The 19,936-nt window shown below is 35.1% G+C and overlaps 1 protein-coding gene across 1 annotated transcript in view; it reads left to right on the forward strand.

The window, feature by feature from the left end:
• Positions 1-19,936, forward strand: part of st14 (ST14 transmembrane serine protease matriptase) — a 38,144-nt gene that overhangs the window by 3,647 nt on the left and 14,561 nt on the right. The window contains exons 2-11 of the mRNA XM_056474095.1: positions 2,793-3,021; positions 6,151-6,287; positions 6,461-6,564; positions 9,673-9,782; positions 11,568-11,698; positions 11,889-11,993; positions 12,764-12,871; positions 14,094-14,207; positions 16,580-16,699; positions 19,578-19,758. Coding sequence (XP_056330070.1) covers positions 2,793-3,021; positions 6,151-6,287; positions 6,461-6,564; positions 9,673-9,782; positions 11,568-11,698; positions 11,889-11,993; positions 12,764-12,871; positions 14,094-14,207; positions 16,580-16,699; positions 19,578-19,758 — 1,339 coding nt within the window. The remainder of the gene's footprint in view (positions 1-2,792; positions 3,022-6,150; positions 6,288-6,460; positions 6,565-9,672; positions 9,783-11,567; positions 11,699-11,888; positions 11,994-12,763; positions 12,872-14,093; positions 14,208-16,579; positions 16,700-19,577; positions 19,759-19,936) is intronic.

The raw sequence follows: 19,936 nt of genomic DNA on the forward strand, positions 1-19,936 counted from the left end.
ACCGCTGTGGCGACCCCTGATAAATAAGGGACTAAGTCAAAGGAAAATGAATGAATGAATGAATGAATGATAGTATGTGGTTAATTTTGTTTGGTTGTGGAAATTACACACTTATTGTTCAGTTTCTGTGATCCATGTCAGTTTCTGTCTTGATCGTAGAAATTGACTTCCCATTCCTTTCTTGAACTGCTATATGTCAAAAAATGACAGTCTTGTTTTCCATTTGATGTACATGTCTGCTGACCTCTATTCTGTCCAAAAGCCATTTATCACTTTCTTTTGGTAGTTTCTGAACAGCAATTACAAGACCTGTCTTCAGATTGCTCTTTGCATAAATACATAAATTAGATAACTGGAAAAGAAGGCAGAGAGAGTTAGCTCTGTTTACCACAATAAAATGATTAACTATTTGTCTTTTTAAATAATGTATGCATGTATGAAATGAATATATAATATTCAATTCAATTCACCTTTATTTGTATAGCGCTTATACAATGTAGATTGTGTCAAAGCAGCTTCACATAAAAGGTCACAGTAAATAGGAACAGTGTAGTTCAGTTTGTAGTGTTTAAGTTCAGTTCAGTTGAGCTCAGTTCAGTGTGGTTTAATAATCACTACTGAGAGTCCAAACACTGAAGAGCAAATCCAACGATGCGCAGCTCTACAGATCCCGAAACATGCAAGCCAGTGGCGACAGAGGAGAGGGAAAAAAAACTTCACTAAAGGCGGAAGTGAAGAAAAAAAACCTTGAGAGAAACCAGGCTCAGTTGGGCACGACCATTTTAATTTCTCCGCTGGCCAAACGTCTTGTGCAGAGCTGCAGTCTCAGTGGCGGAGGCTGGAAGCTGGCCTCAGCGAAGACTCGTCTGTCTCTGGAGCGTCATAGGAAACAGTCTCATGTTCTCCACTCTTCCATGACCATCGCAGTAGTTGTTCAGGATTCGGCCTGGTCCAGGATATGGAAACCTTGGGATCATCTCGTCGTTGGTCCTGGATCGAATCAGTGACTCTGCATAGTCTGAGGGCCTCGGGAAGAGTATCCCCAGGTGGAAATGGAGAATAAAGAAAATAATTAGCGTAGCTGATGTTCACAGTGTATATCAGCAAGATGCATAACCTGTGTGGAAGCCCCCTAAGTGGTGCACTAAGTGTATGCTTTACTGAACAGATAGGTCTTTAATCTAGTTTTGAATTGGGAGAGTGTGTCTGAGCCTCGGACGTTATCAGGAAGGCTATTCCAGAGTTTAGGAGCTATAAATGAGAAGGCTCGACCTCCTTTACTCGACTTTGCTATTCTAGGTACTACCAGAAGCCCTGAGTTTTGAGATCTTAAAGAGCGAGTTGGATTGTAGCGAGACAGAAGATTGGTTAGATAAGCAGGAGCTAGATTATTTAAAGCTTTATATGTAAGAAGCAATATTTTAAATTCAATACGAAACTTAACAGGCAGCCAGTGTAAGGAGGATAAAATAATAGAATAGAATAGAATATATTATAATATAATATAATAATATAATAATAATATAATAATAATAATATAATATAATATAATATAATACAATATAATACAATATAATATAATATAATATAATATAATATAATACAATACAATACAATACAATACAATACAATACAATACAATACAATACAATACAATACAATACAATACAATACAATACAATACAATACAATACAATACAATATAATATAATATAATATAATATAATACAATACAATATAATATAATATAATATAATATAATATAATATAATATAATACAATATAATATAATACAATATAAAATAATATTTTAATAAAATAATAATAAAAATAATATAACAAAAATTATAATATAATATAATACAATATGATATAATATAATATAATACAATAAAAAATAATAATATAGTATAATGTAATAATATATAATATAATAATAATAATATATTATACATAATTATATATAATAATATATGTGCATGCTTTTTTTATTATAATTTGTTTTGATAAAAATTGATGTCGATATTGATGATAAGCTCTGGATATTTTTACTTGATTTTGATCCTAAGTACCAATCACACATCAGAAATATGCAACAACAGGAATCTATATTTGTGCTGATGTTAGAGATTCACTGAATTTTTGGCCGCTGAAAATTATCGTCCGTAAATAGGTCATGCTGAGTCACCCAGAATTGTTTAGCACACTCATTTCACTTTCCCGCCAACAGTTCACCTTCCCACCAGCAGTATCCGCCTTAAGTCATCATTGTAGTGCTCTTATAAATCTGGAAGCATTAAAAACTTATATCGAAATATATATCGTTATCGGTCAATAAGGAAAATAATTGATTGCATTTTTGCCATATCGCCCAGCGCTAGTATGAGCTGAATTTTACATGTTTTTTTTTATTTTATTTTTTTAATTTTATTTTTATTTTTTTTTTTGCTATTGGGAAATTTAATAAAAACATGCATTTATTTCTTAAAATGAATAAAATAATATGTATTTTTAGGGTCTTAAAGCATTTGCAAAGTTCTATTCAATTACTAAAAACTGAGTTTATACTTTTTTTTTTTTTCTCGATCAAAACAGACCCATATGTTAGGGTTAAAATGCAAATAAATGACATTATTATCAAGATTGTGCATTTTTTTAAACCGGTTGTGTGCTGCTCAGCTAGGCAAATGTGAATACACAAGTTCAGATTTATTAAATACTTTGGCTAGTTTAACTTTTAAACAACACACGGTAAGTTCTGATATTTCTAATTTTCCTCTTTCTGTTGTCAGAAACCTGCTTTTTTACTCTCACTGCCGACTCCACCGCCAAAGAGTTTTCATCTCCAGGAAACCCTAAGTCATACCCAGCTTACTCCCGATGCCAGTGGCAGATCCGCGCCAATAAAGGCTCCGCCATCATCATCAAGTTCAAGAGCTTCCACATCGAGGATGACTGTTTCAATGACTTTGTGGCCATTTATGACTCTCTAAGTCCTGACAGCACTCGTGCCATCACAAAGTGAGTGAGAGATCAGAACAGCAGCCAATATTGTTTAGAAGAATATTCCAAGTTAAATACATAGTTAAAAAAAAAGAATTAAATAAATAAGACATCGCTAATCCTGATGTTGTTTCACTGCCGTTTGCACTTTTTTGTGTAGACCAGAAAAGGAGAATTTTTAGGAAATGTTCTGCATTACATGACATAGTCCAAGTATTATTTACAATTCTTTCTATACATATATCATAACAACGTCCAGTATTGTTCAGAGAAATATTCAGAGTTAAAGGAATAGTTAAAAAATGAGAATTCAGACATTGTTTGCTAATTTGCTGACATTATAAACATAAGTACATTATTTTTATTTCAAAGTATTCATAGCGCTTCACTTTTTTAACATTTTTCATGTTACAGCCTTATTCCAAAATGGATTTAATTTATTTCCTCAAAATTCTACACACAATACACCATAATTATAATGTGAAAAAAAAAAAGATTTTTTGAAATTGTTGCAAATTTCAATGCAGTTACTTTATTGATGCACCTTTGGCAGCAATTACATCCTAAAGTCTGTTTGAATATAATGACACAATCTTGGCACACCTGTCTTTGGGAATTTTTGCCCATTCCTCTTTGCAGTACCTCTCAAGCTCTATCAGGTTGGATGGGAAGCGACGGGGTACAGCCGTTTTCAGATCTCTCCAGAGATGTTCAATAGGATTTAGCTCTGAGCTCTGGCTGGACCACTCACTAAGTTGTGACTCCATTGATATTTTGCCGGTGTGCTTTGGGTCATTGTCCTGCTGGAGGATGAACCGTCAAGAGCACTCTGAAGCAGGTTTTGTATTCAGCATGTCTCTGTACATTGCTGCATTCATCTTTTCCTCTATCTTGACTAGTCTTCCAGTTCCTGTTGCTGAAAAACATCCCCACAGCATGATGCTGCCACCACCATGCTTCACTGTAGGGATGGTATTAGCCTGGTGATGAGCGGTGCCTGTTTTTTTTCCAAACGTAACGCCTGGCATTCACTCTAAAGTGTTAAATTTTAGTCTCATCAGACCAGAGAATTTTGTTTCTTATGGTCTGAGAGTCCTTCAAATGCCTTTTGGCAAATTCCAGGAGGGGAGTGGCTTACGTCTGGCCACTCTACCATACAGGCCTGATCGGTGGATTGCTGCACAGATGGTTGTCCTTCTGTAAGGTTCTCCTCTCTCCACAGAAGAACGCTGGAGCTCAAACAGAGTGACCATCGGGTTATTGATCACCTCCCTGACTAAGGCCCTTCTCCCCCGATCACTCAGCTTAGATGGCCGACCAGCTCTAGGGGGAGTCCTGGTGGTTTCAAACATCTTCCACTTATGGATGATGAAGGCCACTGTGCTCATTGAAACTTTCAGAGCAGCAGAAATGTTTCTGGAACCTTCCCTAGCCTTGTGCTTCAAAACAATCCTGTCTCGGAGGTCTACAGACAATTGCTTTGTCTTCATGCTTGGTTTGTGCTTTGACATGCACTATCAACCCTGGGACCTTATATAGACAGGTGTATGCCTTTTCAAATCATGTCCAATCAACTGAATTTACCACAGGTGAACTCCAATTAAGCTGCTGGAACATTTCAAGAATTATCAGTGGAAACAGAATGTACCTGAGCTCAATTTAGAGCTTCACGACAAGGGCTGTGAATACTTATGCACATGTAATTTTTCAGGTTTTTTATTTTTAATAAATTTGCAACAATTTAAAAAAAAATTCACATTGTCATTATGGGGTATTGTGTGTAAAATGTTGAGGAAATAAATTAATTGAATCCATTTTGGAATAAGGCTTTATTTTATTTATAAAAATATGTGGAAAAAGTGAAGCTCTATGAATACTTTCCGAATGCACTGTGTGTGTGTGTGCGTGCGTGCGTGTGTGTACTGGATTTCTTTATGGGGACTTTGTCAATTTGTAATTATAAGTTGTTTCTTTCTGCCATTAAATATGAAAGTAATGTATTGCTTTCTATAAATGTTAGAACTGAGCACAACAAACTTTTCTAAAACACTATGTAAATGTATACTGCACCTGTAAAAAAAACCACACACAAACACATACTTGTGCAGCTTTATGGAGACTTAAATTGTCTTTATTGTGACTTTCCATTGATGTTTTTGTTGTTGTTTTTCTTCATACTAAACAGACTGTCTATTTTTCAGTAATTTTAGTAACTTTAACATTTTCAAAATATACTAGTATTGCTATACTTGTGGGGACATTTGGTCCCCACAATTAAAGGAATACATAATACGCTACACAGCTACACACAAAAAAAAGTCTCCCAGCTCTTCACTATAAAAATGTAATGACAAAAAGTCACAACAAATATTTGCATGTTGCTTTACCTTTTAATAACTTCAGGTTTCAACTAATTTGTTGTAAGTTATACAAGTTTAACTTCATATTTTCAGTCAATTTGATTGACGAACTTTGAGATGACAAGTTAATTTGATTCAACTGCAAAAAGACGGCAAGATTATTTTTTACAGTGTACTTTTCATTTATTCATTCATTCATTTTCTTTTTGGCTTAGTTCTTTTATTAAGCTGGGGTTGCCACAGCGGAATGAACCGCCAACTTATCCAGCATATGTCTTGCGCAGCGGATGCCCCTCCAGCCACAACCCATCACTGGGAAACATCCATACACACTCATTTACATACACTCAAAAACTACGGTCAATTTTAGCATACCCAATTCATCTGTACCACATGTCTTTGGACTTTTGGGGGAAACCGGAGCACCAAAGAGCGACGACAACAAAACATTTGCATGTATTTTTAAGCCTTGTCAGAGTAATCTCTGACATATAGTTTCCTGAATTGGAACTGTAAACAGTTTCCTGAAGTGTGCACAAGCTGGGTTACATAAGTATTTAACTAAGTTCTCTTATGCACTGACTGTCAAATGCACACCATATTTAGATGGTGAAAACAAACTTTTAGAAAACCCAGGTCTCCAGTCGAAGCATTCAAAGCAGTTCTGAAACTCCTTTTAGAGTAGACTCAGGGATTTATAAATTATAAAAAACCTAAACTTTGCACACTAAAGGAGGTATAAAAAGCAAAGGGTGCCATTTAATGCTGTTGCTTCTTTCCATTACAGACAGTGTGGTCTTCGTCCTCCTACAAATCCTCTTGAGGTGGTATCTTCTGGTAACCTTATGCTTGTCAACCTGATTACAGATGAGGTCCGGAAACCAGGATTCAAAGCAACTTACACTGCGATTCCCATTACTGCAGGTGAAACCAGTGATCAGCTTTTTATAAAGTCATCATGCATGTTTAATTAAGTCCTTGACTTAAATCTTGAAACCTGAATGTTTAAAGGACTATAAAATGTTTCATGTCAGTTTAATAATGTCTGTTGTTGTTCTTCTTCTTCTTCTTATTTTCTCCCTCATATTTATTTCTAGCTGGGAGCTGTGGGAAAAGTCTGACTGATAGTACAGGAAACTTCACCTCTCCTTATTTTCCAAGTTTCTATCCTCCCTCGGTGGATTGCAGCTGGAATATTAAAGTAAGCCTCAAATTACCGTTTAATTGTCACCATAGGCGGAGGGTGAACAAACTCCAGGGTAAGGCTAAGATATGCGCTGCCCTTTAATGCATTTAAAAAGATTTGCGACCGACCAAGAAGAGGTTTCAACAAAAGCACCGCCTATCAACAAACATCTTATATTCAACACACACATTAAATTATTTTATTAAATTAATTCAATTATTATAGTCACTTTCGATATGCAGCCAAGGGCCAGAAAATGAGTGGACCTTAATAGGGTGGACCTCAGTGCCTACTCTTAAATTAAGTGTATAATAGCTAGTTTCTTATATTTATGATCTCGGGTAATGTAGTAATTTATTTAACAAGTGACATTAGAGTATCCAACCCTTTTGCAAAAATAAATAAATTGCAAAAATGTTTCAAGAATCCGAAATCATTTACTTTGCCACGAGGCCAATGGAAAACTGAACTTGTAATTCAGCAAAAAATGTATAAAACTAAGCAATTTTAAACTGTGATTAGGAGACTGAATTTATTCTTCTTTATTAAGCTAGACACAACAAAAAAGACAATGAAAATATGACAACATAAACTAGGTGTTTATTTGCGTTATCACGGGCTGTAGTTCACTTATTGGCAATTAAACTAGAGGCAACCATTGCAGAGTAAAGGGGATCCAGTAGCCATTAGCTAATGTGAGTAATTATTTGTTTAAATTAGATCCATATTATTCAAAATACAAATTAAAACAAAATTAAAAATCTTGACTTCCCATTACCTCTGTAGAAAACACAGCAGAATTAAAATGCAAGATTACTAAACTAAGCTAGAATACTATGTTACAATGAAACAACCAAAATAAGGCATTACATTTAATACTGAAAACTAATTAAACCAGAATAATATATTATTATACCCCTCTCGTAATACTCATTTGTCCTTTTATTTCTTAAGTCTTTGACCAGAAAATCAGAAAAGTCCGCTGGCCAGCACTTTGTTTTGTTTTCAGAGCTGCTGCCAACTCCAGTCAAAAACAGCGCTCATCAGTGCAAAGTGCGGAGTTGGACAGTTCCATTTTTATTTCGCAGGGGGACTTTGAATTTTAAATCATTAACATTAAATTACATTCATATTCCGCCTTACACCCATTACATGTTTTTAATGCAGTTTTTTTTCTTTGCTGCTGTCTCCGTGGTCTCTGGCCAGGGGGAGGCTAAGCCTTCCCCAGCCTTACACACGCTCCGCCTATGATTGTCACCTACCAACAGAAAGAGTTCATTGACTATTTAGGAAACATTTGGGTTAATATTTCTTCATTTATCATGTTCTTAGATCTTTTTGTGTAACATAAAACATTTTAGTGCTTCAAAAGTATATGACTTGTAAATGCCAAAAAGTACTTTTTATTTGTGATGTGATAAAGACATTGTAGTGAAGTAATACCTCGTTACAGTGACCTTAAAGTCTTTAAGAGCGAAAAACTGAATGAACTCAACTGTTTTTTATATTTATATTACATTTTTTGGTAATACTTCATGTACAATTTGCATTATTATTCATTAACTAAAGCTATTATCTTAATAATCTACAATTTAGCAATTTATTAATTCTTAGGAAGGTAATAGTTGGATTATTGGGTAGGATTAGGGATGCAGAATAAGATCAGAATTTGTAAATACTAAAACAGTTAATATCTTAATAATAGACGGGCAATATAGTTAATAGTGAAAACTGTGACAAACTGAGGCATTTTCCATTTTTTAAATACATTTCTATTACATTAAATGATAAATATAATGCAAATTGTATGAATATCTGTATTTTTGAATTAATAAAAGTTTGAATTATTAGATTTATTTTTAATTATAAAAAACAGGCACCTAAATGAAAACAACACTGAATTTGATGACTAAACCTTTTCAAAAAAGTCTCCATGAAATCAAAACTAACCATATGATTTTGTTAGCTCACATTGCTAATTTCTTTTATGTTTTATTTATATATTGTAAAACACATTACAAAAATATACAAAAAAGACAACATAAACATGTAACAATAAGCAAATACACTGAAGAGTATTTTGAACAAAACGAAAAAATAATGTAAAAAAATGGTTACACTTCATTTTGATGGTCCGTTTGTTGAATTTAAGTTACATTGTATCTACATGCCAACTAATTCTCATTAGATTATAAGTAGACTGTTAGGTTGGGGTTAGGGTAAATGTAAGTTGACATAAGTTTCTTATAGTCAGTTAAATGTCTGTTGAAGGAGCAGCATCAGCAGCTTTTATACTAATTCTCAAATGGACCATCAAAATAAAGTGTTACCAAAACAACAACAACAAAAACACTAGTTCAATCTTACAGACAGAAAATACAGGTCTACAATGTGCTGATCAGAACTAGTATCCAGTATCAATCTGTGAGTAGGGGGTGGGGACTCAATCAGAAGCAGCAGGGTCAAGCTAAAGAGTTTGGACATGTTTGCAAAGGAGTTCCCCCAATTTAATGAAAATAGTGCTAGGTTGGTGAAGAGAGTACCTATTTTTCTCTAATTTCATAAAATAAAGAACAGTTCTTATCCAACAAGTGTGAGAAGGAGGGTAGGGTAAGGGCTCTTCCAGCTCTTCCTCAGAAGCATTAATTACCTACATTGCTAATTTTGTGGTAAATAATTTATCTTTGCATTTCATTAAAAAAAAATGGTCAGATTACGTATATATTGGGTATGAGGAGTGGCTAAAATATTTAACCACACCGCTCCAACTGTCAGTTTTGACAACAAACAAAATGGTGAGAAGGAGGTGTTAGGTTGTAATAACTCACCCCAAACCTTTTTCCCAATCTTTCTGAATAAAATGCCCCAAAAAACATTCTTTTAAAATCATACCAACTCAAAAATTTGAAGAGTGGCATGTGTATTTTAAATAAATTTCTGTCTGAAAGCAAATTTTGTAACCTAACAAATGGAAGTTCTGGATATTTGTAAGTTGCAATTTCTCATATTTTTTGCATGTCTTCAGAAAGTTGCTCCTCTTGAAATCAAGGTGTTTTGAAATTCTCATTAGGTTGGTCAATTTTTTGTAAAGGAATCTTAAAGATCATCTTATGTATTCTGCAGGTTCCTGATGGCAAATACATAAAGATTGAGTTCAATATGTTCCGTTTGAAAGAGCCGGGGGTGGACCCTAACAACTGTAACAAAGACTACATAGAGGTGCTTGATCAAAAGTAAGTCCTGCCCCAGTGCTCCAGCCAGAAGTTCCTGTCTTTTCTGACAATCTTTAAACTTCCAAAAACCAACTATTCTTCTGCTTTGGCTCTTGAAGTCTGTGGCAGCTCATAGAACCACTTGCATAAAAGTTGTGAAATTTGGTACAGATATGAAAGATAGTCTAAACATTAACCACAGCAAATTAAGAGGGCTCTATTTTAACAATCTAAGTCTACAGCGCATGGCACAAAAGCATTAAGAGCGTGTCCGAATCCACTTTTGATACTTTAAGGACGAAAAAAACAATTTACGCCCCGGAATGGTCTAACCGGGTTGTGCTTATTCTCTTAATGAGTTATGGGGGTGTTTTGAACATAACATGCATTAAACCAATCAGAGTCTCATCTCCAATTCCCTTTAAGAGTCAGTTGCATCACACCATGACTGAACTGAACCCTTCACTAGCAATAAAACAGTTAAACAGACCATCTGCAGCATGAGGATAAAGAACAAGTTTCCTCCATTCGGTCTCTTTACTTTCTCTTTACTTTACTCTTTACTTATTTTGTGCATAAGGAAACGGTGTTCTATGCACTCCACTGAAGACATCCATAATCCTACATATTTCATTTTGTTTAAGTGCAAAGATTTGTTTCAAAACTATTTCTAAATTCAGTTCTAATTTCCAGCATAGGCGCATAACTAATGCACTCTGTGCTGGATTTCAGACCAGTCAATGGGTCTATTTGAGTTCCTCAAAAAAGGAACGCGTCAACAATGCGCCTTAATACATCTCTATTTTAAACCAGCACACCCATGAGTCCACAAAGTGGCACAATGGATTTGCTATTTAAACAGCATGACACAAAACATGGAAATTAGGGTTGTGCTGGTTTGAAAATAACAACAAATCGCGCCAAACGTGTCTTGAGCCTTATTGTGCCGGGTATATGAAAGGGCCTCTAGTGCTATCATGTCTAAATTTTGATAGTTTTGTTAATAATGTTTGAATCATAAAAACTTGAGCTTCTGTTTCTTTTACCTAAGACTATTTGATTAAAAAGATTTGAACAACACATTTTTTTGAACAACAACCAATGTTCTCAAGTTGTTGGAAATGTGAGAAAAATGTAATAGAATTGAAGTTGATCATTTAAAATGTTCTTGAATAACATGCATTTTTCCTCACAAAGTGGTTGTGAGACTGCATCTCTACAGTGCTTTTGTGTATTCTGACCAAAATTGATGTGTGTGTTGAAAACTATGACCTGGGTACCTGCACATTTTTGGCACAACATTACCTGGTGGTTTAAAGAACTGAAAAAAAAAATGCCTTCAGTATGTGTGCCAAAATCCAAAATTCACAACAATTTGTCTCTTTAGATTCAGAGAAAATCAAATGATACCACATTGTGTGCAATTTAATTTGGTGATAAATGCCATAAATAAAACCAGTATGTTATTAGTGTATTATTTGTACACCATACCATTAAAAACTTGTGTTTCAGCATCATGTCCTGAAGATCCTTACAAAGTTTCTGGACAGTATCAAATTCATTCATTTTCTTTCGGCTTAGTCTCTAATTTATCAGGGGTCGCCACAACAGAATGAAACACCAACTTTTCCAGCATATGTTTTATACAGCAGATGCCCTTTTAAAATTAAACACTACTCATTGTGCTTGTTCCCTTAATTGCTGCTTGCAGTTCTATTCCTTGTTGAATTTCTCTTATAATTTTTTGCTGTGGGATTACTTTAACCATTGTTGCACCAACCATTCTTTCTTTCTTCCATTTTGAAGGTATTGTGGAGAAAAAAGTAGACTTGTGCTCTCTAGCAAATCTAATGTCATGGAAGTAAAGTTTCATTCGGATGAATCCTACACTGACAAGGGATTCAAACTCACTTACACTGCATTTGACCCTGTAAATCGTAAGTATTTCAGCATTACCATCTACCATGTTTTAATGAATATGTCACTTTTTTAATAATCTGAAATTTGCTGCAATATAAATCAGAAGTATTATACTTATCTATGGTTATTTTTAACAATTACATTTTGGGATTTTGCATGGAATCCTTGCTGTTGTCCTGTTTTCACCCTCACGGATATTATCTCCAGCTTGCCCTGGTCAGTTTGCTTGCAGTTCAGGCTTCTGTATCAAAAAAGAGCAGCACTGCGACGGCTGGAACGACTGCCTAGACATGAGCGATGAGAAAAACTGCAGTAAGTCTAGTCCCTGGCAGAATTTTTGCTCAGTCTAATTTAAACCATTCAATTTATAAATCGGAATTTTGATTAGCCCCATCAAACAGGATATTGATTTGGAATGACAGAAAGATGAATTTGCAAACTTGTAATCAAAACACGAGAGGGATTTCATCAGTCAAAATGAATAATAATTAGATTTTAATGAGTTTTTGTTGATTTTTTTTTTTCCCTTTATGTATAGATGTACTGGATGTACTGTATTGGTGAAATTGTAAACTCATTCATTTTTGTAAAACTCATTCTTGATCACATTTGATGATGATTGATGATCACAGAGAGCTGAACAGATCTTTTAATCCCAGTTGCTTTGCGCACATCCTGTCTTGTTGATATGATTATATGCATTACTACTGAGACATGCTAATATGCGACTGTCAACCAATTTCGCTAGGTGGGGAAACGGCACTCCTACATCATGTTGCAGTGGGCCTCAAAATGGGAGGGATTTGGATATAATTTTAACGTCAGGAAATTAAAAAAAAGAGACTTATTGTCTTTATATCACACCAATACAACTGTGGACACTATACCTACAGACAGCTCTGTCCAAACAGCTTCCAAAAGATGATTTTCATCATAGGTGGCCTTTAAAAATGAATTCTGCATTCTAATTGCTGCTGTTTCAGTATTACGATATGCGTTTGAGGAGCATTATTGTATTACTGTCTAAAAGCACTACTGTTTTGCATCAACATGCTGTTTAATTGTGTTTTGTGTTTCTTCAGAGTGTGGTGACGATCAGTTCACTTGCAGCAATGGCCTCTGTAGGCCTCAGTTCTTTGTGTGTGACAGAGCGAACGACTGCGGCGATAACAGTGATGAGAAAGACTGTGGTAAGTATTTTACTGAATATGTTTTAGTGCTGTCAAAAGAATAATCGCATCCAAAATAAAAGTTTGTTTACATAATGCTTTTGAACATTGTGTATATGAACAAAGCATTCATAAAATACAAAACCAAAAAAGTTATATTTATATTTGTGCTGGGCAAAAATTTATCTCGAATAATCTCAGCCAAAATAAATATTTATTTTTTAAATTTAAGTGTGTTTACTGCATATATGTATTACACACTCACCAGCCACTTTATTAGGTACTACCTTACTAGTACTGGGTTGGACCCTTTTGCCTTCAGAACTGCCTTAAACCTTGGCATAGATTTAACAGGGGACTGGAAAAATTCCTCAGTGATTCTGGTCCATATTGACATGATAGCATCACACTGTTGCTGCAGATTTGTCGGCTGCACATCCATGATGCGAATCTCCCGTTCCACCACATCTCAAGGGTGCTCTATTGGATTGAGTTCTGGTGACTGTGGAGGCCATTTGAGTACAGTGAACTCATTGTCATGTTCAAGAAACATGACTGAGATGTCAAGAAACAAGTTTGAGATGATTTGTGCTTTATGACATGGTGCAGTTTGAACTGCAGCAGATTATCTTGACCATGTCTACATGCCTAAATGCATTAAGTTGCTGCCATGTGATTGGTTGGTTAGAAATTTGTGTTAACGAGTAGTTGGACAGGTGTACCTAATAAATTGGATGGTGAGTATATATATATATATATAATACACACAGGCATGTATATATTTGAGTTTTTTATATTTAGATATAAAATATATATGTATATGATACAAATTATATATAAATTTAACTATCTATGTAACAAAATAGTTTTGTATAGTTTTGTTTCTATGTGTGCGTGCATCACATATACATAATACAAATAATAAAAACATAAAATTCTTGCACATATATAATGTATTTTTTCCTCAGGCTCCTGTGATTGTTATTAATTATTCCACTTTAAAAGCAATGAAAATAATATTTTCTTTGCCATAAAAGTGTAATTACTGAAAATTCTATGAAATTCAGATGGCACTTGCAGCACTTGCAAGGCTTTTGCATGTGAACTTTTTTTTTTTTTTGAAAACCAAGGAAGTTATTTAACAAAATGCATTTAAATATACACCATATTTACTCAAAGAAATGGTAAAAGTGGTCATTTTCTTGAAGGATACTTACCTTTGTTTTGCTTAATTTTCTCATAGACTGTGGCAGAGCACAGGTGAGGTGTGGCAATGGCGCCTGCATCATGCAGGATTTTGTTTGCGATGGAAAAAATGACTGTCTTGATGGAAGTGATGAGGTCTCCTGTGTAGCATGTAAGTGGATTAGGTTGTTGTAGGTTGTTTTGTAAGCTTATTTGCATTGTATATCTATTAAGAGAATCACATTTATTCACTAGAAAACTCTGGCTACATGAAGTGAAATGAATATAAAGTAAAATAAAGCAATCAAATCAAAAATCGCATTAATTTCATCTTATTATTTGCGTATGAGCGGCCGCAACCATTTGAATCTTTTTGGCTCGAGACTTCCGGTCTCGTTCACTTCCATTCATTTTTAGACATTAAAAACAGCTCGTTCTGCTACTTGATGCTGCAAACTGACATTTTCTTATTATGTGATTCTGCTTTGTCTATATAATCATGCAAACACTTGTTTGTAGAGCAAGTAGTTTGGACGTTTTCTTCGGTTTATTTTTTCTAGTCATTTCTTTCATAGGCAGCTGAATCGAAAGTCCTAAAACAATTGCAATATCGAGGTAACTTTAGCATTGAAGAATAAGGTCAATACTGTCTAAACAATGTCCTTTGAAAAAGGTTTAACCCTGATACCCTGACCAAATTTGCCCACTAGCCTCTGTCCATTATGGCCTCCTTACTAGGGATGTCCAGATCCGATCACGTGACCACAAAATTCGGACGTTACCTCATGAGCAGGACTCAAAAACATTTGTATACATATATATTCTCATTAATTTTACCACAGATATAGTTATGCAGTAACTTTGCTGCGAAAACAGCAATGCGTGCAGCATGACATCACTTTGTTGCAGAGATGCTATTTTTTAAATGAAGGCAAAGTAAAACATGGAAGCAGTTTGAAGCAGAAAGCGCGAGTGTCTGCCATCTGGAGGTATTATAAAGTAGATGACAACAACATTGTTGTAGCAAACTGTGAGAAATGTAAACTTGGGATTGCTTACCGGGTATTTTAAGTTGAGGTGCTATTTGTTTTATTATTTATTTTTTATTTACTGTTGCACTAAAGTCCAAAAGTAAAAAAATTATGTTATTTATTACTTGATTGTTCAAACTACTTCACAGAAGTGCTCTGTTTGTTAACATAGTCGTTGAATGTTAAAATAAGGTGAATTAAATAAATAAGGAACATCCTAGATCTGTTTCTTTTTACATATTAAGTATTAGATCGGGTTTCGGTATCGGTAGATACTCTAAATCAAATGACTCTGACTCGAGGGCAAAAAAAAAAAACCCGATAGTGACATCCCTACTCCTAACCATCCCAATATCATAATTGGCTTCATCACTCCGTCCCCTCTCCACCAATAAGCTGGTGTGTGGTGTACGGTCTGGTGCAATATGGCTGTTGTCGCATCATCCAGGTGGATGGTGCACACTAGTGGTGTGTGAAGAGAACCCCCTCCAATGTGTAAAAGTGCTTTGAGTGTCCAGAAAAGCGCTATATAAATGTAAGTAATTATTATAATATAATAAACATTGAAAAATAGGTTTTAATAATATTTTTTAAATGAGTAATGCAATCAAAACAGTCCAAAATAAGGAAACGGGACAATCAAAATTAAACCGAATACACAAAATTACACCTAATATCTTTGAAACATTTTGATTTAAATTATAATTGGATCAACTTTTAAATATTTAACCAAAGAGAAATTTTATAATTTAAATAATGTTATATTTTTACTTTATGTAATAAAAATAATTGTATTTACTTGAAACTAAATCTCTCTATTGAGGTAAAATGTCACCCAGACATTTTCTTTGTGAGATTAACACAAGTCTTAAGTCATTCCCAAAATCATCAATTATTAACTGTTTTTATAGTGCTTTCCATTGTTGGGGCTGCACGCTCAACACTGCAGCTGCAGGCCTGTAGTTTAGTGTCTCTGATGTCAGAAATGTAAGGTTAAAACCGTTTGTGATCAGAGTAAATGCCCAGTCATGTAAAACAATCAAATCAAATATTTAGACGTTTTTTGATGTTTGTGAATGCTCTAAATTTAACTTCAATCAGCCATTAAGCTACTCTATTTTAATTTCTGATACGTTGAAATGTTCTGCAGATGCTGAACTGACATGTACATTGACATCCACTACTTAAAAAAAAAATCAAGCACCATTAAATAATGTGATAATTAACCAGCTTTTAAGATGTGAAACACTTGTGAGCGGCAGTAAAAGCTGGAGAAATCACATATTTTGGCCTTTTTTACCGTAATTCTTTGTCTCCCACTCGAAGTTGTTGATTGTTTTGGTATCCTTCAGCAGAGATAAGTGACCTATTCCACGATCAATAGGCTTGATCAATAGGCTGACTCTTGCATTGCTATAAAGGAGGTGTAGGTCTTTGGTGATGAAAAGAAGCTGCACTTGATGTTTTATTCCCCTTGTTTACTTCAACTTTTACTTTTATTTCGCTCTCTTAGCGCCTGGTGTCTGCAATGATTTCTCCTTCAAGTGTAAAAACCAGCAATGCGTAAACAAAGTGAATGCGGAATGCGATCGTGATGATGATTGCTCAGATGGCTCGGACGAACAAGGATGCGGTAAGTCAAACTTTTAAATGATTTTTTTCCCCCCTCACTAACAAAGACGAAGGTGCTTTTTAGTCTGCGCGTTGCATGGTAACTGACCGTGTTTTGTCTGAAACTCTTTGGCATGAAACAAAACTATTGCCAGTCTTTTCTCTCTAGTGAGAGTGATGGTGTGGTTTTGAGAGACCCAATTTCATTCATTTTCTCCATAGGGACTGAGATTTTTATCAATGTTGAGGAGCAGACCTGCTGTGAGCTTTTGAAGTCGTTAATCGGTTGTATGCAGATCTGTTTAAATTAATTCAGCTTCTTTTTAAAAGAGTGGTGTTAAATAGCAGAATTTGTGCAGAGAAATCTACATTATCTGTGGTAGTGTGTGGAACATTCCAGCAATAAGACAAGCACTCTTACTAAGCAAGCTTATTCTTACTGTACAGTCTATCTATCTATCTATCTATCTATCTATCTATCTATCTGTCTGTCTGTCTGTCTGTCTGTCTGTCTGTCTGTCTGTCTGTCTGTCTGTCTATCTATCTATCTATCTGTATATCTATCTATCTATCCGTATATCTATCCATCTATCTATCCGTCTATCTATCCGTCTATCTATCCGTCTATCTATCCGTCTATCTATCCATCTATCTATCCATCTATCTATCCATCTATCTATCCATCTATCTATCCATCCATCTATCTATCCATCTATCTATCCATCCATCCATCCATCCATCCATCCATCCATCCATCCATCCATCCATCCATCCATCCATCCATCCATCGTTCTGTCTATCTATCGTTCTGTCTATCTATCGTTCTATCTATCCATATATCTATCCATCCATCCATCCATCCATCCATCCATCCATCCATCCATCCATCCATCCATCCATCCATCCATCCATCCATCCATCCATCCATCCATCCATCCATCCATCCATCTCTCTGTCCTTATATCCATCTGTCTGTCTGTCTGTCGTCTATTCCTCCAGCTATTCATTTATCGTACTGTCTTCCATCCATCAATCCATCTTTTGTTCTATCTATCGTTGTATCCATCGATCGTACTGTGCAAGACTTTGTCTTTGGACACCATTAGATTTGTCATTTTAGTATAATTAATATATAGTAATATTATAGTATAATATCTATAGAATAATATTATATCGCTCCTCACCTGAACAGTAATGCTAATTATAGATAATTATATTATGAAATTATATGATATCTATAGATATTCATGATATTTGTAAACAAAAACAGTGAAAAACAGTCATGAAATGGCTTCCACAGGGTCCAGACCTTAATATAGCATTATAGAGGCAGTCCGAAATTACCTCGACAGAGTAAAAAAAAAAAACCCACATAAATTAGAAAATGAACTTGAGTATATGGACTCATATTAAATACTGTGTTCTGCTAGCAGAAGACACTTTATTCTGAAAACAGTGTTTTGTTTTTCTCAATATTGTGTACATGATTCTTTTCTATTTGTTTATAGCTTAATGCAGAGACTAGTTTTATATCTGGAAGGTCATTAAAAGTTTTTAAAACACCAAAACTGTTTCACAGTACTGTATATGAGCAATATCACTTGAACAGCGCCGATACACAGCCACATTGCACTGCTACGGGTGTGATTATTGCATTTATACAACAGTTCAACTGCATGTTTGTGTATATAAAAAATAAAATCAAACACGGAGAGTCTCAAAAACCTTTGTACGACATCGATTCACATCTGCAGCTGACCATCAGAACAGCAGAAACTATTGCTAATTCACATACATAATTTTATTACTAGTTTTTGAATGATTCTCTTGAATAATGTGGAGTATTGTAATGTCTAAGTGATGACAAAACATGATAATCTTGCTCACATTTTAAGAGTATAAGGCTGAACAGCATGAAATGCCATCAGTCTACTGAGATCTCCTAGTGTTTTTCTGTTGCAACCAGGTATTCACAAAAATTTACCCTTAAAAAGCCCCTCCTTCTTTTTTGATTTGCTTGTGTATATAAATAAACAGCTAAGTCACAGTGATTATAGGAAATAATTAGTATTGATTATGGTACAATATAGTCTTGGTTTTTCTGTTTAATTGATTTAGATCATCTTGCATTAATTTATAAAGACAGCGGTAGATTAAGGCAAAGAAAATGGAACAACTTTTATTAATATTACATTAAAATGAGCAGTAAACCCGCTTTCGGGCAAACTCTTCTTAATTATCATTCAAATCAGTTATAGACTCAGCTATGAAGTACTATAGATTTATAATATATAAGCGAATACAATTATCATTATAAGATTTTAGTCATACCGCCCACCTCTAGAGTCTTTATTGTACAATCATTTGAAGATAATGAGCTTCCCAGTGTGTTTTCACAAGCTTTTGGTGTTTAAATGAATCTAAAACCAATTGTAATTTCCAGAACTTGCTGGATCATCAACAACGCGGTAATTAGCACCAAAAGGAGAAAAAGAAATCACATTAGAGCCTGAAGCCAATATGCTTCTTTTATGAAACCTTACTTGACATTTCTTCATCTCTTTCTACTTCTTTTATTGGCCTCAGGGTTGCTAGATTCTTTTTCCTTCCTCATTGTGTTTTTATCAGCCAGCGTGGTTCATCCCTCTATATATCTGCCTTGTTATAATTCTGCTTGAATCCCGCTAAAGGCGGACGGTCCTGTGAGTCAGAGAAGATGTTTCCAGAAACTCCACCATCTTTCAGTGCAAACAGTTTTACAGCGAGCCCTCTGATCTTATCCCTGCCGGTCTTGTACGAGACCCCCATAACCTCTCATCTCAGCACGCCAATACTATCCTTTCTGTTGTCTTTTTGAAATCTCACTTTGAGCTTGATCCGCTCTTACAATTTGGTTTCAGACTGCGGGACTCGGCCATACAAGCATAACCGCATTGTGGGTGGTCAGAACGCAGATGTGGGTGAATGGCCGTGGCAGGTCAGTCTTCATTTCCAGACCCAAGGACACGTTTGCGGAGCCTCGATCATCTCCAACAAATGGCTATTGTGTGCTGCCCACTGCTTCATCCAACCTGATCCATCGTGAGTGTGTTTTGGTGTTTGTTTTTTAGCTGTAGACCCCTTTCTCTATTCTCTTTGTGCTCAAATGTCATCCAACATCAGCTCTCCTGTGTTGGATCAAAGCCTGCATTTGTATTTATTCCCATTAGCCAGTAGGTGGAGCACAAGACATGCAGTCAAGTCCTATTTTTTTCCTTGA

Source organism: Danio aesculapii, chromosome 15 (genome assembly GCF_903798145.1).
Source record: "Danio aesculapii chromosome 15, fDanAes4.1, whole genome shotgun sequence".
NCBI classification, from domain to species: Eukaryota; Metazoa; Chordata; class Actinopteri; order Cypriniformes; family Danionidae; genus Danio; species Danio aesculapii.